At 42.6% G+C, this 26,088-nt stretch overlaps 2 protein-coding genes across 4 annotated transcripts in view; both read right to left on the reverse strand.

Moving 5' to 3' along the window:
* LOC146577557 (protein NLRC3-like) overlaps nt 1–24,326 on the reverse strand; it is a 122,788-nt gene extending 98,462 nt beyond the window's left edge. Inside the window, exon 1 of the mRNA XM_085268286.1 lies at nt 24,274–24,326. The gene's annotated coding sequence lies outside the window, so the exon portion shown is untranslated. The remainder of the gene's footprint in view (nt 1–24,273) is intronic.
* On the reverse strand, nt 3,974–24,326 carry LOC146577563 (NACHT, LRR and PYD domains-containing protein 12-like). 3 transcript variants are annotated; one of them, XM_085268241.1, is made up of 10 exons: nt 24,274–24,326; nt 22,598–22,690; nt 17,850–17,926; nt 15,942–17,733; nt 14,246–14,431; nt 12,332–12,505; nt 10,881–11,054; nt 9,449–9,625; nt 6,147–8,773; nt 3,974–5,636 (listed from the first exon to the last, which is right to left on the reverse strand). In XM_085268241.1, the coding sequence occupies exons 1-9, from the start codon at nt 24,279–24,281 to the stop codon at nt 8,767–8,769; spliced, it is 2,688 nt and encodes an 895-aa protein (XP_085124367.1). In that variant the 5' UTR covers nt 24,282–24,326; the 3' UTR covers nt 3,974–5,636; nt 6,147–8,766. The 3 variants fall into 3 exon arrangements, with proteins under 3 accessions (XP_085124367.1, XP_085124366.1, XP_085124365.1); XM_085268240.1 differs by lacking the exon at nt 24,274–24,326 and having other exon boundaries at nt 15,942–17,730; nt 22,598–23,077; XM_085268239.1 differs by lacking the exon at nt 24,274–24,326 and having other exon boundaries at nt 22,598–23,077.
* Nucleotides 24,327–26,088: the final 1,762 nt, after the last annotated feature.

The raw sequence follows: 26,088 nt of genomic DNA on the forward strand, positions 1-26,088 counted from the left end.
TATCAATATCCTCACTTATGAGGATATTGATATCCGTATAACTGGAGTTATTATAGATTTTCATACATGACATTTGTGAAAAAGGCGAGGGTGTCAGGGTCCCTGTGTCTACCCGGTCGCCTCAGTGTGGCTACATGTGTTTTTTTGTTTTGATTTTGTCCCCGCTCTCTCCCTCCCTCCTTCTCTCACTGCCTGGGCGGAGCTCATCTGTGGGCTCCTGCCCTTGGCCCACGCACCTGGTGACACCTGTGGCTCATCACCCAACAGTGTTCCAGTCCCCTTATAAGATGGCAGCCCTGTATTTCTCGTCGCTGGACCGTTGCCGACTCTCGTCAGTGTTAACCCCAGCTCAGTTCGTTCTCGTGTTTCCCTAGCGATCTTCTTACAGTAACCTTTTGCATCTCTGCGAATAGATTTCCCTGGACCTGCCCCTGTGTTACCTGAGCGATCAAGTGTGTGAGGATTGGAGCGAGCTTTTGTGTTTCTTGTGGAGTGTGAAGAGGAGCGTGGAGCGTGGATGGAGTGAGGACTTTGGAGCGTGTGTGGACTGCAAGTGTCTTTCCCCCCTCCTGTTCGTGTGTGGATTCCCGGAACCCGTCTTTTCCCCACTGTGTAAATAGATCACCTGGTGCTTCTGTAAATAAAAAACCTTTATTGTTCCCTACTCAGAGCCTACGCGTGAGTCCGTTCAGTCCCGTTGTGACAGAGGGTAAGGACGTAAATCGACTGGTAAAGAGGGACTGGTGAAGAGTCTGCAGCCGCAGCACCGATCCATCTGTCCATCTCCTGTTCCCTTCTCTGATCACTCGTGAACAAGACTGCGAGTTTTGTAACTTAATAAAAGCAGTAATTTGTTTGCCAGAGGGCCCCTTCCACGTCACACCCTGTTCTTTCCTTCTTGTCTTATATGAAAATTCACTTTGTGTAGCTTTTTGGGAAATTGTTAAACTTCAGGAAGATTCTGAACATGCCCCATCGTTTAGCCAGCTCTTTGGAGCTGAGCAGGTTCAGGCCTGTTGTTGTAAGTTTTATAAAACGATCTCATTTAAACGAATAATCCAGCTGAAGCTTCAGACAGCCGTCAGACAGTGAAACACTGCCATCTGCTGGACTCGAATAACAAAGACGCTGCTTTGACGGGTGAGGGAGTTTCAACAAGTCTGCAACGACTCAAGCATCAAACTACAGAACTATTGTAGCGGACATGGTGCTCTAATGACTGCTTCATTAACGCAGCTCAGAAAGGATCAAACATATCAATAAATTTTGAGATAAAAAAAATTACTGTTTCACTGCACACACAAACCTTCTCTCATTAGCACAACACTGCCCAGGCCTCAGAGTGTATTCCTTATAGACTATTAAACCTTAGCATGTTATTTTAATGTCTTACAGGTGAAACAGCCAACCAGTGATCCTAACTGTAATTTAAAATATTCAGCTGCAAAAATGCTTTTAGCAAATAGTTTTTTATGACTGTGCTAAGATTCAATACTAGATTTTTGCTGGTCTGATTAAAAGGTTAAATGTAGAAGTTTTGGGATCATATATTAATACTTCCAAAACAATAAAGTTGTTGTAGAGAATCTATGTTCATTATTGTTGCTCATCATGGAAAGACAAAGACATCAGACTCTGCTGAAAGATTTTACACTCCTACTCTCTGCACACAGCGGTCTGAGGGACCTTCCAGGATTGGGATTGGGTTATTTATTTTGTTCTTTTTCGGTCTTACTGGTTAGTAGGTTGTGATTTTCTACCTGTTGATCTCTCATTTGGAACATGATTTGCTCTGGAGCAGATTAGGTTCAAAGCATGAGTTGACCTGGCATTATGTCTTGGATTACAAAAAACTCCCACATTAAACCTTGAAGTTAGCCGGATAAGACAGCGTTCTGTTTCACAGTAAAGGCCTCAGAGAGTTGTTGCTAACCAAAGTCTATCTTGTACAGCCATGCAGCATCTAATGACGTTTTGTAACCTGTCACTACAAAGGAGCAGTGAAAGCTCCCGGCCCAGACGGCGTGTCTCCTGCCACCCTCAGACACTGTGCAAACGAGCTGGCCCCAGTGTTTTCTGGCATTTTCAACTCTTCACTGCAGGCATGTCATGTGCCTGCCTGCTTCAAGTCCTCTACCATAATCCCTGTCCCCAAGAAACCTAGGATCACTGGACTAAATGACTACAGACCCGTGGCTCTGACATCTGTGGTCATGAAGTCATTTGAGCGCCTGGTTCTCTCCCATCTCAAGACCCTCACGGCCCCCCTCCTGGACCCCCTGCAGTTTGCATATAGAGCCAACAGGTCTGTAGACGACGCCATCAACATGGCCCTACACTTCATCCTGCAGCATCTGGACTCCCCAGGAACCTACGCCAGGATCCTGTTTGTGGACTTCAGCTCTGCCTTCAACACCATCCTTCCAGACCATCTCCGACGCAAGCTTTCCCAGATGAATGTGCCTGATCCCATCTGCCGGTGGATCACTGACTTCCTGACGGACAGGAAGCAGCATGTGAGGCTGGGAAAGAATGTCTCAGACTCCCGGACCATCAGCACCGGCTCCCCTCAGGGCTGTGTTCTTTCTCCTCTGCTCTTCTCCCTGTACACCAACTGCTGCACCTCCACCCACCAGTCTGTCAAGCTAATCAAGTTCGCAGATGACACCACCGTCATTGGGCTCATCTCTGACGGGGATGAGTCTGCCTACAGGAGGGAGGTTGAACGTCTGGTGACCTGGTGCAGCCACAACAACCTGGTGCTGAATGCCCAGAAGACAGTGGAGATTATTGTGGACTTCAGGAAGCACACAGCCCCACTCCCCCCCATCATCCTGACTGACACCCCCATCACCTCTGTGGACTCATTCCGCTTCCTGGGTACCACCATCACCCAGGACCTGAAGTGGGAGCCCACCATCACCTCCGTCATCAAGAAAGCCCAGCAGAGGATGTACTTCCTGAGGCAGCTGAAGAAATTCAACCTGCCAACACGGACGATGATGCAGTTCTACACTGCAATCATCGAGTCCATCCTCACCTCCTCCATCACCGTGTGGTACGCTGGAGCCACTATCAGGGACAAACAGAGACTGCAGCGTGTTGTGCGCTCTGCTGAGAAGGTGATTGGCTGCAGACTCCCATCTCTGCAGGACCTGTACACCTCCAGGACACTGCGGCGTGCAGCCCGGATCTCAGCTGACCCTTCTCACCCTGGACACAGTCTGTTTGACCTGCTCCCCTCAGGCAGGAGGCTCCGGTCCATTCGCACCAGAACCTCTCGCCATAAGAACAGTTTCTTCCCCTCTGCTGTTGGACACATGAACAATAACCACATGACTGTCCCCGCCACTAACACATGACCCTACGCTGTGTCACTGCATCATTTCATGTTTGGCACTGATCATCACCTGCACTCATGTATATATGTTTCTACGTAGCACTCTTAATTCTTATTCTCATGTATATATGCATGTATATCTCATGCACATATCTTTCTTTCTACATAGCACTTTAATTCTTATTGTTTGTACTGAAGCACCGCAGCAATTTCCTAATGTTGTAAACCTCAACATCTGGCAATAAACCCCATTCTGATTCTGATTCTGAAATGATTGCTGTTTTAGTGCACATACACAGTGTGGTGATCAGTATAAGGACATTAAAGTGATGTTGCAGAAAGCTGCATCTGGTCAGAAGGAAAAAAAACACGCACACTTGGAAGACTTGGCCAGATTTGCACAAAATGAATGGCTGACAGTGGACAGATACAAGGATGTGGATGGTCACACCCTCGTGCATTAAAGAGGCCGTTCACAAAACCAAACACTAAACAGACACTGATCAGTTTGCCTCACTAACTCATCTACACAAGGCGTGTTGTAGAAGTAGAGCAGGGCGATATGGCCAAAAATATTCATCACGATAGAAATTTGAAAATGTGCGATAACGATATAACTGACACGAGACAAAATACTTTACAACTCCACTTCATTTGTGCAAAAAAAAAAAACCAATCAATGTATTTTCACTTAAATAAGCAGCTGCTTTTCATGTGCATTAAACTTATATAAAAATGTAACAGTGCAAATGCAAATTCCTCCCTGACAGTTTAACCAAAAGGCATTTCCAGTGGAAACTGGCCGACATATCCTCAGCACAACCATGTATAATATCCACAAAACTTAAAAAGAGGTTAAACAAACACACAATACAGTAATATTATGTTGAAGCACAGTACGTATCACTGTCGATTTCCAGAAAAATCAAATTTGCTGTATTGCCAGGCCTGAACCAACCTGTTAAACTTATCAAATTATTGTCATAGATATGAACCTATTGACTGAAACAGAATAATCCATTCAAGCCTCCATCATCATCCAAGATCACTGTTAGTATTCAGATTATTTTATCTCTATTTTCCTCTAGAATGTTTTGAAAATCAGTATTTGATCAACAGACTTTTTAAAAGTGTATTTTGATCCTATTGTTTACGCGTGTAATTGCATTTTTATTGACATTTTGACAGGAAAACCCTTAATCAAATTGTATCTTTGGTATCTAATAATAATATTAACAATAAAAGTAATGTTACATATGCAATATGCACACAATAATGATGTGCAAACAAACAAGAAAAATAGAAAAAAATGACAATTTAAAAAAAATAATACCCTGTTTATAAAAACCACATATGACCACGACTCCAAATGTGCAATTGTCACTGCATCTAAACATGACAGATGACATATTACAAACAGGTAGAAACGTATAATATACAACATGTTGTGAAGCTGCTACTGGTGCAGTTAGCTTTGCTTTAGGCTCCCATACACAGCACTGCTGACCCTAATCACCTCATACAAGATGTTACTTACTTTACGTGCAGTGCAGTATTGCTTTAACTTGCAATATGTTACAATAGCCAAGTCACTTCTATATTTATGAGGATGTAGACAATAATGTTGGCTGATATGTAAAACTATGAGATATCGAGTGCTGGGAAGATATTATTGATGGATCAGATTCATGAGTGTTTTATGTACTTAAGCCACAGTTAGAGAGTGAAACAGAGACTGACACTGGTTAGAATTGTACAGTAAATATCTTATTTTGAACTTTTATGCTGAACTACAAACTGTGAACTGTGCGATCTCTGCGACCTGTGGTGCCTGGTTTACTGTGTGTAAAACTGCGCAGGTTCCCATGTGTCATCCCACACTTTGCCACTGTCAGGAGAAAAACACAACAAACAACAACCACACACACAAAATAGGATCATTTAGGTTGTGACATATGACAATTTTTTAGGATGAAATATCTTCTATATTCATGTCATGCTTTATACACCTTCATTGTAATATAAATGAATCAAATCAAGTCAGAGAGTAATAATATATGAAGCAGACGTCAAGCAGGACCACAGCAGCAGCCACGATCCTTCAGAACCTGCTGGATGAGAGAGCACAGAAACTCCAGGGAAGAAGTTTAGTTAGTAACATGCATGAACTGCATTACTGAGACATGTATGTTTACAGATGGTGGTGAGGGAGAGGGGGAGAGTTTTGTAGTAACAAAGTTGTTACTACATACCATGTTGAGCAGGGCTTCCACTTGACTTTAACTTCTTCTTTTTCCTGAAAAACATGATATAAACAAACATTTAGTTAAGAAAGACATGCAAGTTGCATACAAAAAGGAGCTTATAAACATTTGTGTACTATTGAATGGCTCAATATATTATACAATTAGTTTACAAAAACATAAGAACCACTACAATGCTTGTACTGCCAGCATCGAGTGCATGTCAGCAAAGCAACACTGCTTACATTGTGGCTCACAAGCAAAACTAACTGAAGCAGATGTTACTGAATGGGAAGGAGCACCTCCACATCAATCACTCCTTCTGAGCATGATGTCAGGAGGACTTTAAAGAACGTAAACATCAGGAAGGCAGCACGACCAGGTCGTATCAGGTGGTATGTTCTTATTTAATGTCCTATTTGGAGCAAAATCCAGACTCAGTGGCTGAATTAGTGAAGATTCATCAAATACAAAAGCTTATGGATAGTCAGTCAGGCACAGTTCAAATCCGGGAAGTCCAAAGATGCAAACAAATCTGCACAGCAGCAGGCTAAATTACTTACATTTACAACTCTCCTGTCTACTATCTCTTCATATTTGAAAATCTTCTGTGTACGGTGTTTTCAGCATTCTGAAAAATAACAAAGGAAATATTTACATGAGGTCTGTAAAACTGGAGAAAATGAAAGAATGAAACAAAATGAAAAAAGAAATCTTATCAAACTTAACGAACCTGTCATGTGTTTCGTACATTTACAATAACATAACGTCTAACCTTTCCTTTTCCTTTTTTTGGTTGGGACATCCGAGGTGTACGCCGTAGAAATTGAGGGAGATGCAGGAGGATGCAGAAGGAAGCAGAGATGAAGAGGAGGATGCAGTAGCAAGCAGAGATGAAGAGGAGGATGTAGGAGGAAGCAGAGACGAAGTGGAGGATGCAGGAGGAAGCACAGACAAAGAGGATGCAGGAGGAAGCAGAGATTAAGAGTGATAGGTTTGTAGCTTGAACCCATCCGCTGGAACGTTGAAGACAATATAATTACACTGCAAAGCAAGACACAAGTAGGCAAAGTTCTTCATGATTCTATAGTAAGACCTATAGTAAACGTTTGACCTCTGTTATTGCCAACAAAGGTTATGTTACAAAGTATTGAGTTGTATTTTTGTTATTGACCAAATACTTATTTTCCACCCTGATTTACGAATAAATTCTTTACAAATCCTACCATGTGGATTCATGGATTTTTTTTCCACATTCTGTCTCTCACAGTTGAAGTGTACCTCTGGTGCAAATTACTGACCTCTGTCATCATTTTAAGTGGGGGAACTTGCACAATCGGTGGCTGACTAAATACTTTTTTGCCCCACTGTAAATACCATAAAATTGCTAATTTACTCAAAATAAATTTAAGACATCAATATTAAAGGTTAAATTATGATAATGAATACATGCAACTATAACTGATGACATAAAAATGAGGATTTCTTCAGCTAAAGCCAAAGTGCTGACTCATTTTTCATGTTACTCTCAAATGTTTTCCCTAATAACAATAACATAATTACACTTTAGCCACAAGAGGGCAGCAGCATTAATACAAGTCACATGTATATAAAGGTACAGTGATTATATTACAGTGATTTTAACAAAAACAAAGCAGAAGTTGATGGCAGTGTGTTTTTCCATGACAGAATAATTACGCACACCCCACTTTGCAGTTATTTATTTGTAAAAAATGTTTGGAATCATGTATGATTTCCGTTCCACTTTGTGTTGGTCTTTCACGTGGAATTCCAATAAAACTGATTCATGTTTGTGCTGTAATGTGACAAAATGTGGGAAAGTTCAAGGGGGCCAACACTCGGACCGGCGGCCGCCTCGGGGCTCTCCTCCTGCCTCCCCTTTCCCTCATCCACCTGCTGCCTCTGTGGAAGCTCCGCCATAGCCACCACCAAACAACTGACTTATTTCTACACATCGACCAGCATCCGGCCAATCCACCACCTTCCATCGTTTATACCGTTACAAAAAAAAAAAAATCATAAAAAAAACATCATTGGCCCAGAAAAACGAAAAATCATCATCGGTATGCCCGATGGCCAGTCCAGCTATGGTCGTGCCATCAGTTAACCCTTCGCTTGCCAGCTGTGACACGCGTGCCCAGGGTTGCCGACCCCTGCTCTAAAGCATCTGATTTGGATTCCTGAGATCAAATATATTTTCCTTTGTGTTTGTTTTCTTCCCATTTGTGGCTTTAATGTAGTGTTACATCCTGTTTGTTTGCTTCCCTCTGTATACATGTCCAGATTCACTGTTATGTTTCTATTCTTACATTGCTGTGTGATCACTGTTCCCTCTGCTGACTGATGTGACCTTTTGTATCTCACACTGATACTTGTCATATTTGTATCTGCGCCTAAAAGATAAAAAGTTTTCCATGCTAAAACACAGCTCCACCTCCTGCAGTTCTCCCTCTGAACCACTAGATGTCTCTGTTATCTAAATGAAGACGTGCAGCACAGCAACCACAGCAGCGCTCAGATCACACGTGTCCTGTTATTATGTATAAAAGCATGAAACAGGTGAAACAGGTGGGATCAATATTAATGTTGTGGAAATATATGAAAAAGCAACAGAAGAGTGAAAACATTTCCTGTTTCTAGAAAGATCTTTCAGCTCACAGCTGCTCACAGACTGTATTTACAAGTGACAAACTGCAACTCTACAGTACATCTACAGTATATATCAAATATATTCTGTATTCAAATCTATTGAGTGATGTTTGAAAGTCTTTCCAGGTGAGTTTGATCCAGGAGGGTCTGAAGCCAGAGTCAGACAGAGACTGTGCAGAGACTGTAGAAGGACAGAGCAGCAGCAGAGCAGTCCAGATACACTGATGATCCTCTGTCAGATCCAGAGGGACACACAGGGATGATGCTGGACTCTACATTGTGTCTGACAGTGGAGCTGTTCTCAGAGCAGTTCACTCTGCAGCACTGACAGTCATCTGCACTTCTTCTCATTCCTCTGTCAGTCACTGCTGGATGAAGCTCTCCTCTCCACCTCCCAGTAACATGGCCCAGTCAGAGCGTCTCTACACACAAGCTGCTGCTGCTTCAACCTCTCTGGATCATCAGGACACAGCTCCTCCTCTCTCAGCACACACACCGTCCTGTTTACCATCATCACCACCTGCAGAGAGAAGAAGGAAGAGCAGAGGAGATAAACGAGTGTTTCCAGAGACTCTTCATCAGCTGTCAGTCAGTGATGCAGCACATCCAGTATAAAGAGCAGCAGGGACTTCAGTGCTGGGACTGTACTAGGACTCATTGTTGCTTCACTTTTTCTAATCTTTGGATTTTTATTGAAGTTGATGAAAATGTTTTTCCCTCCTAGTTCGAGTTTGGACTTTCATTCATTAGAAGAACCTTGGTGTGTCCACTCTGAGCTCTGTAGGAACCCCAACAACAAGCCCAACAATCCAGATGGACGGTTCCAGCTGTTAACTGGAGGAATTCCATCCAAACATCTGCTCTCACTAAATTCTTCCTCACCTACAGACTGTGTTCTTCACTGCTTTAAACTTGGAAATGAATGCAGTCATTGGTCTGCGTGCTGCTTTGTTCAGAGAGCTGATTGGCTGTTGACAGTGTTTGATCAGAGCGTGTCAGCCGTTACTATGGTGACCATAAAGGTCAGAAACAGGAAGTGTTTGTGTCCAATCCTGAAGCCTGTCACCATTCTCCTCTCACAGCTTCACTGAGAAGCTGCAGCTTTACAGGAAACACTGGATCTTTGTTTCATACTGACTGTGTTTAGTACAATACTGCTGACAGCACCACCCACTCACTCCATCACTCTACTGACCTCAGAGTCTCCAGTCTGTAGTCTGGACTCTGCTGAAGATCAGACAGCTGCTTCACTCCTGAATCCTGCAGCTTGTTGTTGTAGCTCAGCTCCAGCTCTCTCAGATGGGAGGGGTTGGACTTCAGTGCTGCTGCCAGATAATCACAGCTGATCTCTGACAAACCACAGCCCCCCAATCTGTATAAAGAATGAAAGATGTAAGTTTATTAGACAAAGTGTGAGCTTGAAATCATTCAGTGTTTCATCATCTGTTCAGAGCTGAAGAAGGTTCAGAATGTAGAAGTTTAGAAAATGGAAACTCCAAACAGCTGAAGCCAACAGGAAGCAGCTTCAAACAGGAAACTGTGCAGAGTTTCAGACTATATGTCCTGATGCAGCCAGTTGGATTTTGGAGATTTGAATCTCTGTTCTGTGACTAAGTCCTTGAATCATTTCTTCCAGTTGGTCCAACAAGACAGACTAAGTGTTGGACATGTGTTGTGGCTCCATTAGGGGAGCTTCTAAATGTGATGTGATGGCCCCTCTGGGTCAGGTGTAAGCCATAGGTGTCAAACTCTGGGCAGCGGGACAAATTTGGCCCACGAAGCCATAAAAAATAACTATAAAAAAGAAATGCAGAAAACAGGAGCTTTCTGGACAGGTGGGAGAATATGATGAAAATTTGATAAAATGATAAAATTTAATTCAGAAGGCTGCAAATACATTTTTTATTTAAGAAATGAATTCCACTGATGTGTTATTTAATGTGTGTAATATTAAGTTATATATATTGTTTAGTATTAAGCTTTGCTTGTTCCATATTCAGTTTTTCAGCAAAACTTGTTTGACTCCATAAGAAAAGATTCCTTGTTATATTTGGAGGAAGATTTTTTTTCAATGAATATTAATGTTAGCCCGCGACTTTGATCCAGTTTTGAATTTTGGCCCACTGTGTATTTGAGTTTGACACCCCTGATGTAAGCTTTCTAATGCAGCTTTGATCTTCACAGTCTGCTTCATGAAACTCATTCTAACCCTGAATGTCAGAGTGTTCCTCCTTCTCTTTCCCATCATTCATGCTGGCAGTGGAGGAGATTTGGATGTTGGACTGTGTTTTGGATGATGTGTGTATGTTTGTGTTGGACTGCTGTCTGTAAAGCAAACGCACATTTTGCTTTGGATTTCAGTGTCAGACAGACTTTAAGGTGGAATGAAGAGTTGGAGAGTTTCACAGTGAATTATCCAGTGGAGGATTTTCTTCTTCTTTGAAGGTTTGAAATGTGAACATTGTTCTGCTGCAGTCAATGGACTAAACCAGAGAAGAAGAAAACAGACTTTACCATGAAGATCCTCAGTGTGGATCAGTATAATATCAGCCTGATGTCTGCAGTTTAGTGTCAGCACAACTTTCACATCATATTCATCTCAGCACAACTAAAACATGCTGACTGACCCCAGAGTTTCAAGTCCACATCCTGGACTCTTAAGGAAACCACACAGATGCTTCACTCCTGAATCCTGCAGGTTGTAGTTCCAGCTCAGCTCCAGCTCTCTCAGATGGGAGGGGTTGGACTTCAGTGCTGCTGCCAGATAATCACAGCTGATCTCTGACAAACCACAGCTCAATCTGTATAAAGAATGAAAGACGTAAGTTTATTAGACAAAGTGTGAGCTTGAAATCATTCAGTGTTTCATCATCTGTTCAGAGCTGAAGAAGGTTCAGAATGTAGAAGTTTAGAAAATGGAAACTCCAAACAGCTGAAGCCAACAGGAAGCAGCTTCAAACAGGAAACTGTGCAGAGTTTCAGACTATATGTCCTGATGCAGCCAGTTGGATTTTGGAGATTTGAATCTCTGTTCTGTGACTAAGTCCTTGAATCATTTCTTCCAGTTGGTCCAACAAGACAGACTAAGTGTTGGACATGTGTTGTGGCTCCATTAGGGGAGCTTCTAAATGTGATGTGATGGCCCCTCTGGGTCAGGTGTAAGCCATAGGTGTCAAACTCTGGGCAGCGGGACAAATTTGGCCCACGAAGCCATAAAAAATAACTATAAAAAAGAAATGCAGAAAACAGGAGCTTTCTGGACAGGTGGGAGAATATGATGAAAATTTGATAAAATGATAAAATTTAATTCAGAAGGCTGCAAATACATTTTTTATTTAAGAAATGAATTCCACTGATGTGTTATTTAATGTGTGTAATATTAAGTTATATATATGGTTATATAAGTTATATATATTGTTTAGTATTAAGCTTTGCTTGTTCCATATTCAGTTTTTCAGCAAAACTTGTTTGAGTCCATAAGAAAAGATTCCTTGTTATATTTGGAGGAAGATTTTTTTTCAATGAATATTAATGTTAGCCCGCGACTTTGATCCAGTTTTGAATTTTGGCCCACTGTGTATTTGAGTTTGACACCCCTGATGTAAGCTTTCTAATGCAGCTTTGATCTTCACAGTCTGCTTCATGAAACTCATTCTAACCCTGAATGTCAGAGTGTTCCTCCTTCTCTTTCCCATCATTCATGCTGGCAGTGGAGGAGATTTGGATGTTGGACTGTGTTTTGGATGATGTGTGTATGTTTGTGTTGGACTGCTGTCTGTAAAGCAAACGCACATTTTGCTTTGGATTTCAGTGTCAGACAGACTTTAAGGTGGAATGAAGAGTTGGAGAGTTTCACAGTGAATTATCCAGTGGAGGATTTTTCTTCTTCTTTGAAGGTTTGAAATGTGAACATTGTTCTGCTACAGTCAATGGACTAAACCAGAGAAGAAGAAAACAGACTTTACCATGAAGATCCTCAGTGTGGATCAGTATAATATCAGCCTGATGTCTGCAGTTTAGTGTCAGCACAACTTTCACATCATATTCATCTCAGCACAACTAAAACATGCTGACTGACCCCAGAGTTTCAAGTCCACATCCTGGACTCTCCAGGAAACCACACAGATGCTTCACTCCTGAATCCTGCAGCTTGTTCACGCTCAGGTCCAGCTGTCTCAGATGGGAGGGGTTGGACTTCAGTGCTGCTGCCAGATAATCACAGCTGATCTCTGACAAACCACAGCCCCTCAATCTGTATAATGAATGAAAGATGTAAGTTTATTAGACAAAGTGTGAGCTTGAAATCATTCAGTGTTTCATCATCTGTTCAGAGCTGAAGAAGGTTCAGAATGTAGAAGTTTAGAAAATGGAAACTCCAAACAGCTGAAGCCAACAGGAAGCAGCTTCAAACAAACACAACAAGAGAAAAAACTCTGAATGTTTCAGATTAAAGTCGTACATTTATCATAAAAACAGGACAAAGACTTGAAAAAGTCGTGTTTTTCCTTCCAGGAACCACAAGGCTTCACTTTTAAAGGTGAAGTGTGAAAGAAATGGACATATTTGAAGTCCAACACCTTTTTCCAGTCACATTATTAAAGCAGACAAACTACAAGCTCATTTTCATTCCAACAAGTCATCTTCTGACCTGGACTAACAACACTGGTCTCTATGTGCAGCTGGCTGTGAGACCAGTGCTCAGGGAGCGTCTACAAAGTGCAACACTGAAAGAACATCACACACTCATTTGCTTCCATCATCCAACCTGAAGAGGAAACAGAGACGCCACCCCTTCAAAGTAAAAGCTGCTCCTTTTGGACACAGTATCAAAGAAAGTCTACAGTATAACATAGAAAAGACAGAACAAAGTTTTGGTTGTTTTTAAATTGTGCAGAAATGAAACTACACTAAGCTCAATTATGTGACAGACATTTCATCCCATGTCAGTTTGGCCTCATCCTGGGCCGGATTATCCAGCACACACTCTGACCACAGGCCCAGGGGCCACGCACAGCTGGGCTCCATCCAAGAGACAGGAAACAAACCAACACAATAATAAAAAGCACCATGTGATCTTCTTACATCTTCAAGACAAACATAGTAAAAACATGAGCATATTTGTTTCCTGATAAAATGATGTGACAGGTAGAACAGAGTAAAGTGGTGGTGTTACAGCCTTTCTCCCCTCTGCTGCCGAGGCTGTTAGTCTCTCCCAAACTCAGCTACAGGACTTCCAAATGAATGAAAGCAGCAGAAGTGGCTTTACAAATGAAAGAGGAAGAGGAGAAGAAGAGGAGAGGGAGGCCACCCTGACCATCACTCCAGCTGAAAACATCACACTTCCATTAAAGTTGGTGAGAAAATGTTGAGCAGGATGAGCTGCTGGCTAATCTGGAGGCTGTAGCAGCAGCTCACAGTCACAGTGGATTTCCACTCATGAAAAAGCTCTGGCTGCTTCATTTCTCATCTCATATCAGAGACTTTAAAGCTTCACTGAAGCTGTACTATGATGCTTCCATATCCCAGTGAGGCCTCCATAATGATTTCAGCTGTTCTGTACACACACTGTGTGCCCTGTATGGCTCAAAGTCTCTGCAGCCTGTTTTTATCTGCTATCATCAGATCTTCATCATCCTCATTCACATCCCTCACACACTCTACAGCCTCATCAGCACTGACTTCATCTTCACTGACTGATGGAGCACAACATGAACCTGTGGAGGCTGAAACACTGTCCTGTCAAACATCTCCCCGTCACCACTCCACTTCTGTCAGCCTTTAAATGAACCCTGCTCAAGTCTGTCACTTCTGTTTGGAGCCAAAAGGAAAAACTGTTGTTCAGTCGTTTAGAAAGACAACATTTCTTAAAGCACTCAAACTTCTTCACATTTGTCTTCAGACACATCCTGAACATTTAGGAACTGAAGAAAGTTTCAAACATCAAAGACCTGAAATATAGAAAAACAACAACAGCCGCAGTCAGTGAACTCACCTCAGAGTCTCCAGTCGACAGTTTGGACTCACCAGTCCAGCACACAGAAGCTTCACACCTGAATCCTGGAGGTTGTAGTAGTCATCATTCCAACTCATGTCCAGCTGTGTCAGATGGGAGGGGTTGGACTTCAGAGCTGAGGCCACAACTTCACAGTGAGACTCTGAGAGTTGACACCGAGTCAGTCTGTGATGATAGAAAATATAAAATGTGTTATTATAAAAGCAGAAAATCTGCATTATAAACACAGACTGAATGTATATGAAGACAAAACAGAGTGAGGTCATAATCTGATGAATCTGCTCTTCACATCTGTGCTTCAGCTCCTCTTACTGTGTTTGACATGACACAACGATTGAGTCTCTCTCAGACCTGCAGACTTTTAATGAGAATCTTTGTTTGGCTTTAATCTGCAGATGAAGGAGGAAGATGGTGTCACATTTAGGCTTCCATAATGTCCACAGTCTGTCACTGAGATCTGATCCAGAGTCAGAGTGAAGACACACATTTGGACTGTTTCCTGTTTTGACTCCAGAACATTTTGAATGAGTTCAGCTCAGTGAAGAGTTCCAGCTGGAAAGATGATCTCTGTTTGCTACCTGCTGTCAGGTACGACTGTTCACGTCCACACGCAGGAAAAACCTGCTGACTGTTACCAAACGGAGCAGAAATCTCATCACTGGACAATAATGATAAATGAACTCAGAGCTGCTGATATCAGATCTGATTTCAGGGGAACTAAACACAGAAATGATTGGCTCATTTGAGCTTTCTGAGCCATTATCTGCTGCTGTGTCGCTAGTTGGCAGAAAATGATTTGTATTCCTGTTCAGGGCTTCAGTGTTTATGAGTCCAGATCCAGGTGACAGCAAGTCAAAATGATGTTACCTGTCTGTGTCCAGCAGCAGCCTGTATTCACTTTGAATATTGTTATAACCTGACATGGATCAGTTTGTCTTTGATTGGTTTGTAAATGTCACTGTTTCCATTGGACCTGAGTGACGTACAAAGACAGAGAGGGAGAGAAAGGAGAGAGAGGATGGAGACAGCAAAGAGAGAGCAAACACAAACAGGTGAGAGTGGACAGGTGACCAAGGTCAGCAACCAATCAGAGAGCTTCTGTTTGACCCACAGTCACTGATGATGACTGCACATAACCAAGCAGTGTGTTACTCTGATATCAAATATGGATCCTGCTCTTATAATAATGATCATCAGATGATATTATTGTGTTATTTTGTAGCTGAATACGATGTTTGTGTGATTATCAGTGAAAGAAGCAGTGAGGAGGATGGAGAGAGAGAGAGGACAGAGGGTGAAGTTAGAATCACTAAAAGGATTTTTCATGGATTTCATGGATGATTTGAGTGATTTCCAGCAGGACACTTAAACATGTCAGTGGACGTCCTAAAGAACATATTCACTGATATGAAACGTGTCATTGAACAGGATTAATATCAGTGGAAACATGGTGGAAACAGCTGTGACTGCATGGATGTGACACACTTCAAATCTGTTCTCCACTCTTGGATTTGGGATCCATGGAGCTGCTGCTGAGTCTGTACAATAAAGGAATGGTGTGGAAGGTTGCAGCGTACGGACACAAACACTTTGTGGTTACAATCTGATTTTATTTTCAACATTAAACTACTAACCTACACTGATCAATGATGTTAATGATCACATCTGGACTCACCCAGCCTTTCTGCAGTTCCTCACAGCTGGAATCAGTCTCTGTCGTCCATGCCATGATGTGTTGTACTTCTGCAGGTCCAACTCATCCAGAACCTCCTCTGACATCTGCAGCATGAAGACCAGAGCTGAGCACTGGATCTCAGAGAGTTCCTTCTCTGATCTGTTCTCTGACTTCAGGAACTCTTGGATCTCCTGAAATAATGAGAGGTGGTTCATCTCCATCAGACAGTGGAAGATGTTGATGCTTCTGTCAGGAGAGATTTCATCACTGTTCATCTTCTTCAGGTTGTTGATGACTCTCTGGATGGTTCCTGGACTGATCTCTGTCTGACCCAGCAGACCTACTAAGAGTCTCTGGTTGGACTCCAGACAGAGGCCATGAAGGAAGCGAACAAACAGGTCCAGGTGGCCATTTTTACTCTGGAGGGATTTCTTAATGGCTCGTTTAAGGAAATCATCCAGAGAGGACTCGTTGTATTTTTGTCCCAAAAAGTTCTTCAGCACCTTTGTCTTCCTGTTGGTGTGACAGTGGAACATGTAGACTGCAGCCAGAAACTCCTGAATGCTCAGATGAACAAAGCAGTAGACTGGTTTCTGGAAGATCACACACTCTCTTTTGAAGATCTCTGTACAAACTCCTGAGTACACCGAGGCCTCTGTCACATCCAGACCACACTGCTCCAGGTCTTCTTGGTAGAACATGATGTTTCCTTTCTCCAGATGTTCAAACGCCAGCCTCCCCAGCTTCAGAAGAACTTCCCTGTCAGCCTCCGTCAGCTCCCGTGGACTCGTCTCACGTCCCTCATGGTACTTGTTCTTCTTCCTCTTTGTCTGAACCAGCAGGAAGTGTGAGTACATGTCAGTCAGGGTCTTGGGCAGCTCTCCTCTCTGCTCTGTAGTCAACATGTGCTCCAGAACTGTAGCAGTGATCCAGCAGAAGACTGGGATTCTACACATGATGTGGAGGCTCCTGGATGTCTTCATGTGGGAGATGATTCTTCTGGACAGCTCTTCATCACTGAATCTCCTCCTGAAGTACTCCTCCTTCTGGGCGTCAGTGAAGCCTCGTACTTCTGTTAGCCTGTCAACACATGTAGGAGGGATCTGATTGGCTGCTGCGGGTCGGGAAGTTATCCAGACGAGAGCCGAGGGAAGCAGATTCCCCTGGATGAGGTTTGTCAGCAGCTGGCTGACTGATGACTTCTGTGTGACATCAGACAGCAGCTTCCTGTTGGTGAAATCCAATGAAAGTCTGCTTTCATCCAGGCCATCAAAGATGAACAAAAGCTGAGAGACAGCCAGCTTCTCTGCTGTGACCTTCTGTAATGTTGGATGGAAAACATGGAGCAGCTCCAGAAGACTGTACTGCTCATCTCTGATCAGGTTCAGCTCCCTGAATGAAAGCAGAACCACCACACTGACATGTTGGTTCTCCAAGCCCTCTGCCCAGTCCAGAGTGAACTTCTGCACTGAGAAGGTTTTTCCAACACCAGCCACGCCGTTGGTCAGAACCACTCTGATGGGTCTCTGTTGGTCAGGTAAGGCTTTAAAGATGTCCTGGCACCTGATTGGAGCGTCATGGAGGGCGTCCATCTTGGAAGCTGTCTCCAGCTGCCTCACCTCATGTTGGGTATGAACCTCTTCACTCTGTCCCTCTGTGATGTAGAGCTCAGTGTAGATCCTGTTGAGGGGGGTTCTACTTCCTGTTTCATCACTTCCTTCAGTCACACGTTCACATCTCCTCCTCAGACTGATCTTATGTTCATCTAAAACCTCCTGCAGACCAACATCTGCTGAAAGAAAGAAAAACAATGAGACTAAAGAGAAAGAAAACTCTTCAATGTCTGAACAACACAAGAAGTCCAGTTTTCAGAAATGAGTCCATCAGCAGACAGATGTTCAGTCTTACTTTGTACACAGCTGCTCTGACTGGCTGTCTGCAGTCCAGCTCTGCTTCTGGATCTTTCTCCACACTGTGCAGAAGCTCTGATGGTGACACAGAAAAGTCACAGTGGAGATACTTCTATCCACCTTTGATTAGACTCATTATAAAAAGGAAAACAAAGTTTGAACACAGTCATGTTTCCAGTTCACTGACTTACATTTATTCCATGGACACTCACTCTAACCTGAACCACAGCTACAACCCAACATTGTTGAGGCCTCATCTCCTCCTTTCCTGACTGTAGAGGTTAAATATGCAACAACCAACAAATAAAAGAATTTGGTTCATTTCAAAGAAACTTACACGGTGACAAAGTAAAGTAACCGTAGTAAAGGAGACAACATCCCGTTGATGGTGGGATTATTTGAAAGATTTGCTTTAGTCACGTCACCAAATGCAGTTGAACCACCCGTGGATCCATGTTTGACCATTCTACCACTCTGAGCTCTGCTTTTGAATCATTTTATTATTATCATCATTCATTTATTCATTCTTTGGAGGGGGGCTATTTCCTAATGCCGCCCTAATAAGCTGATGTTCAAGGGGAAATATAACAGAAACTCTTTCAGTGTTATTCATTAATAAATTAACAGATAAACTGTGAAGAAGAAAAAACTGAGATTTAAAGGAGAGAGTGAGAAACTTGATCATCCATCCTCATAATACATGTTTATCAGTATCTGCTGTGACCAGTGTTGGGAAGGTTACTTTTAAAATGTATTCCATTACAGAATACAGAATACATGCCCCAAAATGTATTCTGTAACGTATTCCGTTACGTTACTCAATGACAGTAACGTATTCTGAATACTTTGGATTACTTAATATATTATCGTGCTTTTTACAACAACGTGAATGTACTATTGCTGTGTGATTTATTACTATTACTGAAGGTCCGCGACTCCGAACTGTAGTAAAGGGCCTCTGACTAATACGGCGGGGTCCCTGTCGGCTCGTAGCTGAAAAATAGCTTTACTTTGTTGTGTGGGTCAACTTTTCTTGCGAGAGACAGAGAGAGGCGTTGAAAGGCTGCTCCAACGGAACTTATTGTTTTCGGAGGAAAACACGAACACAGCGTACAGTCGAGTCTTAATAGCTTACTTACAACTGGGCTCGTCAGGCACTCTTCTTGGCTGCAGTGGTTATTTTTATATTTACATGCTTCCAGCTCCCGTTTTTTCTCGATGACTGCTCGTACGTTTCCACTCCCCTTTTTCTCCCTCCTCGCGCTCACAGACACATAACGTGTATGGCAGTCCATTCTCCCTGCAACACGGACTATACTGCCCATGATGCTACATTCTTTAGAGGTATGCTTGTAGCATTCTGCCTGTTAGCTTAGCACAACAACAACAACGAAAAGGCGCTCTCTCACCCAGGAAACACACAGTCGCAGAGAGAGAGAGAGTGTCGCCCTGTAACCATGGCAACCGCAACGCTGCCGCCTGGAACAACAGAACGTAGCTGTCAAACAAAACCCAAACAGTCCTGACCCACGACAAAATGAAACAGGAAAGTACCGCAGTGTAATCCATTTATTTCAACAAAGTAACTGTATTCTGAATACCACCTTTTTAAACGGTAACTGTAACGGAATACAGTTACTCATATTTTGTATTTTAAATACGTAACGGCGGTACATGTATTCCGTTACTCCCCAACACTGGCTGTGACCATACTGCAGTAATAACTACAAGTCTACATTTCTGTGACTGTTGATCAATCACAGCAGGAATCTGAGCTCATCTCTGCACACAGAGCAGCTTCAGCTCTGGGATAAACTGCTCGCTTCACGTCCTTCTCAGCTCACAGACACTCATCCTCATATTTTCCTTTAACATTTGATGGTATAATTCATCTGAGTTTAGACTTTATCTGCATGAATACAGAAAAACAGACCCAAACACCATAAACCATCAGTTTCACCATGTAGAATATATTGTTGTTTCCTTGCTTTTAATTCAGAGAAAAACTCTGATTTGGATTTTCTCTGTTCTCTTTGCCACAGCCCATCCCAGCAGCAGCTGAAGCAGCTGACTGTCACAACACTGAATAACACTTTAGGAGGAATTTCAGAGGTCAGTAAAGCTCCAGTTTCAACATCAGTTAATTAATCATAGTTCATCATAAATGTTAACCTGGCTGGCACACATGTTAATGTTAGCCATTTAAATATTAGCAGTTAGCTGAGGCCACAAGAAGAAGAGGCCCTAGAAGAACAATGGATGATAAGATTAGATTTTCAAGACTAGGCAGAGACATGTTTTCCTTTACTGTCTCTTACAGAGGAGGGAGCAGATACCAGACGAGGTCACGGAGGTACGGGGAGGATTCGCAGCAGACAGCAAGACTGCCACGTCCATGCGAGAGAGCGATGGCTACGATAATCTCTGTTTTTGTCTCCCTATATAATGTTGTACAGCCCATGTGAGGGTTATCCTCTCTGTGAACCAGATGCTTGATTTCACACAGAGGTCCACCAACTGAATTTGATCAGTTATGGAACGATTTACCTCGACAGGCTCCTTCACTCGCTGCTTTTAAACCTCCTTTAAAACACACTTTTACTCCCTGACCTTTGACGCACGCACGAACACATCCTCCAACCACACACACCCATATTTTGCTCCATTGCGGTTTATTTCACACCTCAAACATTTAGAAAAATATTAAGCAAATACAAGTGATCTGCAATAAATTACAGGTAGTAAGAAAATAAACTAACTATTTTACACTACGTCCGCACCTACACGGGTATTTTTCAAAACGCAGCTGTTTCGTCCACGTAAACGGCGTTTCGAATCACCGAACACTGAGATTTTTTAAAACTCCTTTTTTGCGTTGACATCTGGACGAGGAATACAGAGTTCATCACGCAACGTCAAAGGTATGTGCCTTTTTTCACATCACGCTGTGCACCACGTTATTTTTTACATGAGATGAATTGCAGAATGGCAGATAGTCAGTATTTTGTCTGTATCTGCAGGTTTTACACACTTACATACACACACGCAGTTAATGTCCCACTATTTAGAAAGGTATAGGCGTCATGGTGTGATTATTTTACGTGTAGTTGTTTTTTTCCTGTGTAATAATATTCAACATTGCTGTCAATACATTTGTCAAAAAATGCCTCTCTGTGCAAAATGGGTTTAAAAACATAAACAGCTGTGGGATCCTGTTTGTCCGTGATTTAGACAGGGGGAACAAATCGTGGCAGGCTCAGCCTGATGTTATTTGGATCCCACTGTAACTTTACTGTATGAAGAGCTAACATCTCCAAAATGTCAGGAGTAGTTAGTCATTACAACAAGTGTTTGTGAAATAAAAATCAAGAATGTGGGATACTGTTTGTGATTTGGAGAGCCCAGTGCTGCTCCTGACGCAGGGAAAAGCAATTCTGCAGGGGAGACCTACATTGGCACTTGTGCAGGTGAAGCCAAAGGGAAGATATGCTTCACCATATTTCCTAGTCTTTGGCTTGGAAGGAAGTTGGTTTGGATGCTTCATCTCCCCCTTTGCGTTTTTTTGACAGGTTTTTGACGGGAGCCCCGTCAAAAACCTGTCAATTATGCTAGCAGCATCCAAGCATTCTTTCTTTTTTTTTTTCCTTTTCATACAGTGCCCCCCCCGCAATGGCTCTGCGCCCCCCCAGAGGGCGGGCCCCAAACTTTGGAAAGCTCTGTACTAGCTAAGCTTAAAAATAAAGTTGGATATAGAAATATAGCCCAACAATCATGTTTTTACAGTCCCTTGGTCTCAGCCTCAGATACTCAACAAATCAAAACATCTGATAAAAAAAAACATTTTTTTTCCTTCATTTCTGTCAAATAATTCTGTATGAAATGTTTCTAGCTGTTAGTGTCATGGTTGCTAGGCAACCTGAGCAGTGCGATGGAAGTTAGATCATTTTGCAAGTCTCGGACTTCCGCCCTTCTCGCTCTTCGGAGTACTCCGAAGTGTGTCTGGTGGGCCTTCACCATCAAAGACTCAGAAACAAACTGTGACAGGAAGAGATCTGGCAGACCCAAAGACACAACTGAATCAGAGAACAATTTTCTGAGAGTTAACAGCTTGCGTGATAGGCGGCTCACAGGACAACAGCTTCAATCGCAGCTTTATAATGATCCTAGTAAGTCTCAGTTTCAGCTGTGAAGAAAAGACTTCGACTTTGTACAGAGTGAGAGGCACCCGGAACCAAACAGCTACCACAGCATTCTGCAGCATCATACAATACAGAGGCTGAAGCTGCAGATCTTTTTTCTACTACCTGGAAATTTACTTTAAATGTTAGATGGAAAATGTATTGCTCAGTTTAACCAAAGTAAGAACAAGAATCCATAAACCTTCATAAAGACAAACATCTCCCAGAACATTGAGCTGCTGAAGTGTCACTGAAGGGAAAAACTATTTGTCCTCCTCCATCCAGCAACACCTGAAACACCTGAGTGGAAGCTCCTCCCTACACTGTGTTTGAAGCAAAGCACCGATATCCTTCGACCTGTTGCTCTTTAAGGAAACACAGCTGGGTTCAGGTCCAGGCTCTGGATTAGTTTCAGGGTTATGTCCAGCTGAGCCTGGTACGCCCCACAGCTCTGGGCTTTAAAACAACACACACAGAGGTATGAGTGTGAATAATGATGGAGCAGTGATGTGAGTGCTGAGCTGTGACATGGAGAAGAGTCATGGACAGTTAGAGATGGTCATCTCACCTCTGAGCTTTGGTCTGGCTCTCATGTTCCCCACACAGAGTGCTTTTAGAGGGAGGGACTCCCTCCTCTCTGTCCTCACACTGATCCATGCTGCTGAAAACGTCCAGATGAACAGAATCAACTCTTTGGGGATTTACTGGATGATTGAGCATCCAGACACTTTTTAATATTTTACTATTTTCTGAAGCTTTTTACCAACTTTGTTCAAATTGGTCTGCTGTCATTTTATTGTTGACAAAAAGAGATTTTGAGTTTGAGTGTTGACGTTTCCATGTGGGACTGTTGCTGCAACACCAGGATGTTACTACAGAATACACTTTATATTGTGAGCACTTGGATGTTAGTCCAGTGGTCCTAAACTGACACACCTGCACCTGGATTCATTCTGACCAGATTTTAACCCAACAGTGTTTCATACTTAATACATCAGACACAAACTCTGCAGCTGTCATTGTGTGCAGTGTGTGTGCAGTGTGTGTGCAGTGTGTGTGCAGTGTGTGTGCAGTGTGTGTGCAGTGGGTCACTGTGTCCTATGAGTGTTATACTACAATAAACAGAGCCTGACCGCGGGCATAAAGAGGGCAAAAACCCACTTATGCTCTAAAGATGAAGTTCTGTTTCTCTTCAAATGAGCCTCAGAGCATGTGGAGGGTCATTGAACGCATCACAGATGACCTCAAGAACAACAGGCTGAAGAACATAAAAACAAACGCAGAGTTTCTGTCTGACGGTTTGAACATGAAACAGGAATTATTGAGCAAAAACGGCCAGTTTACTAATTTATGATCAATCATCAACGCATTCACCTACAATACACGAATGAACATCAGCAGTTAAACTGAAAATAACCTGCATACAAATACGACAGCAGACTATAGCGAACGAGCAGAGAAATGCATTTTATAGATGAAGTGTTGGCAGTGACTCTTAGGACAGCCTGTCTCACTGTCAGCAGTTAAACAACATCCACACACTGGAAGCCCGTTTGCGTCACTAAAAAAAAGAAGGATCCAGAACTCGAAATTTCGATTTATTTTATCGTAATTTCGACTTATTAACTTGGAATTTTGAAAAAACTAACTCAAAATTAAGAGTTAGTGCTGTCAATCAGTCATTTACGTGAATGACGTAATTTCCTTCTAACCCGGAAGCTGAAGCCCTCAGCTACAAATGCTACAGCTAAGACACCAGAATTACAGCCAGTCATAAATGCACAAGTCGCTGATTATTGTCTGTGTGGCTTCACAAATGATGAAATCCTTCTGTTATCAGCTGAATCACATGGCGTTAATATCAGCTAACGTACTCTCGAAAGCGCCGGTTTGTTGCGATGCGGGTTTGAGTGCGCATTGTAGCTGGATTACTGATTGGCAGAACTAACTCGAAATTTCGAGCTACTTTTCTCAAAATTTTCGAGTTATAAGTCGAAATTTCGAGAATGGATCCTTTTTTGTGGCGGAAACGGGCTTCCGTAACAGACTGATGGAGGCAGGAGAAGCTGCCTACAGACATCAGTCAGTGGATCCACAGTAACATCGAGTTCAGCTGCTGATCATCAACTGTTTCTGTCTCGTTCCCAGACTCTGATCTCACATAAAACGAAGCAGATTTATGCTGAAACTAAGCTGCACACAGCTGATGTTAGCCAGGAAAACAGTACAGACTGCTAACGTTACCTTAACATGGAGACGATCAACTGCGCCACAACATTCACGAAAGCGAAAGTAAAAGCGACGGAAGGAAACGCCCAGAGAGGCGTTTGAGGGACGGTCAGAGTCAGGAACCTCAGAAACGCATCAGGCTGGAGTTTAATTCTGTTTCCATCTTTAGAAACATCTGGAAATAGTTATAAAAACGCTGCGTAATAAAGAAAAATAGTGTAGATTAGTTTGAGTTGTGTTTAGCTGAGCTGTGTCTTTAATCTGAAGTTCATTTTGTGGAGGAGCAGCAAGACTTTCAGTGTTACTCTCAGAGAAAGCCTCCCAAATGTCTGTTGTCTTAATAGTGGAATTATCTGGAAAATGACCCAGTTCTTATGAGCTGCTTTTCTGTATGAGCAGTCAAAGCATTTTATACAGCGTGCTTCATTCACACAAGCACTTCTTTTTCTAACAATGACACTATGATGGATGCATCGGAGAGCAAGTCGGGGTTCCACATCTTGCCCAAGGATACCGTGGCGTGCAGACTGGAGCAGCCAGGGATCAAACCTCCAACCTTCCAGTTAGTAATTCTACCTGCTGAGCTACAGTCTGTACTTCCTGAACAACACACCCTCCTTTTGTTTCTTTATTTCCAGTAGCAACCAGGACCATAATGAACCCTGACTCCAACAGACACTCAGGAGCCACCTGCCCAGTAAGTCACCCGCTAACTGCAACTATCAGAGCCCTGACCTTCTGCAGAGACGAGTCACACTGAACACAGCAAGTGTCCCTGCTCTCAGATACAAACTCTGCCTTTAAAAGTTCAGAGTAATGAAATCAGCAGTTCTGGTTCTAGAATTTGTAGTCTCACACACATGTGCAGAGCACTTTTGTTGTTTTGGTTCACATCGGTTGATATTCTGCTGCAAACAACTAATGAGGACATTTTCTAAAAGCTTTGAGTGTCCATCAGGATCCTGTAGAAACAGCTTCTGGCTGCAGCTGCTGTGGAGCTCCACAGTAACCGGAAACACGTAACTTCAGTTAAATCGACTTTGACAGCGAAACTAAATTGCGTTTTTGTTACTATTGATGCTGCTGAGAAATAAAAATGGTTTTAAGTTTTTTTTAACACTCTGGGTTTGTTCATAAAAATTCCCCTAAATTGTTCGTGGCCAAAAGTGACACTTGCTGTTTCGCTGATTCATTTATTTTTTTTACAGTACATCGTGTTGTGCGTTCTGATTGCTGTAGACCATTGTCAATCAATCTAGTCCAGTGTCTCCTGTACAGGAGCGGTCCCTAATAGGCCCACGGACCGGTCCTGGTCCGTGAGTCTTTTGGTACCGTTCCGCGAGAGTTGATCCTCCGGTGTGAAATGTATGGTTGTAGTTGTGTCTTATTTTGAAAGAACTATTTACGCGTTACCATAGCGACCAGAGAGCATTAAAAAGCAGAGAGGAGGATGTCACTGTCATTGTTGTTGGCGCACAGCTCAAGTCACGTTTATTATTATATTTACAAAATACCACAGTTTCTTTTTTTTATTCTTTTGTTGTATTTATCCGCGACACCTTAAAGGTCGTTCCCTGAAAATATCGTCTGACATTAAAGTGGTCTGTGGTGCAAAAAGGTTGGGGACTCCTGCTGTACAGTACAGAATGCGTTTAGCTTGTCGAATTTACATAAATCTTCGATCGCTAGCAGTGTAACTCTGAAGTGCTGCACTGTGTGTTTGTACGTTTTCTCCCAAACAAACACAACAATGCCGACGAAACGTTTTGCACCCTCAAATGCACCTTTAGGTTTCATTCCATGATACTGGACTTATGTTTCTACGAAGGT

Source organism: Mchenga conophoros, linkage group LG3, assembly GCF_057382185.1.
Source record: "Mchenga conophoros isolate Kocher_MC1m ecotype Shallow Benthic linkage group LG3, M_conophoros_male_GT1.1, whole genome shotgun sequence".
In the NCBI taxonomy this organism is placed as follows: domain Eukaryota; kingdom Metazoa; phylum Chordata; class Actinopteri; order Cichliformes; family Cichlidae; genus Mchenga; species Mchenga conophoros.

What these genes read in the sequence shown, in the direction of transcription:
- LOC146577563 (XM_085268239.1), bottom strand. Translation starts at nt 22,749, where the DNA reads ATGCTCAATCATCCAGTAAATCCCCAAAGAGTTGATTCTGTTCATCTG. An exon ending in TGTGGACTTGAAACTCTGGG is followed by an intron (nt 11,055 to 12,331) that starts GTCAGTCAGCAT and finishes TTCTTTATACAG; the next exon opens with ATTGAGCTGTGGTTTGTCAG. An exon ending in TGTGGACTTGAAACTCTGGG is followed by an intron (nt 9,626 to 10,880) that starts GTCAGTCAGCAT and finishes TTCTTTATACAG; the next exon opens with ATTGGGGGGCTGTGGTTTGT.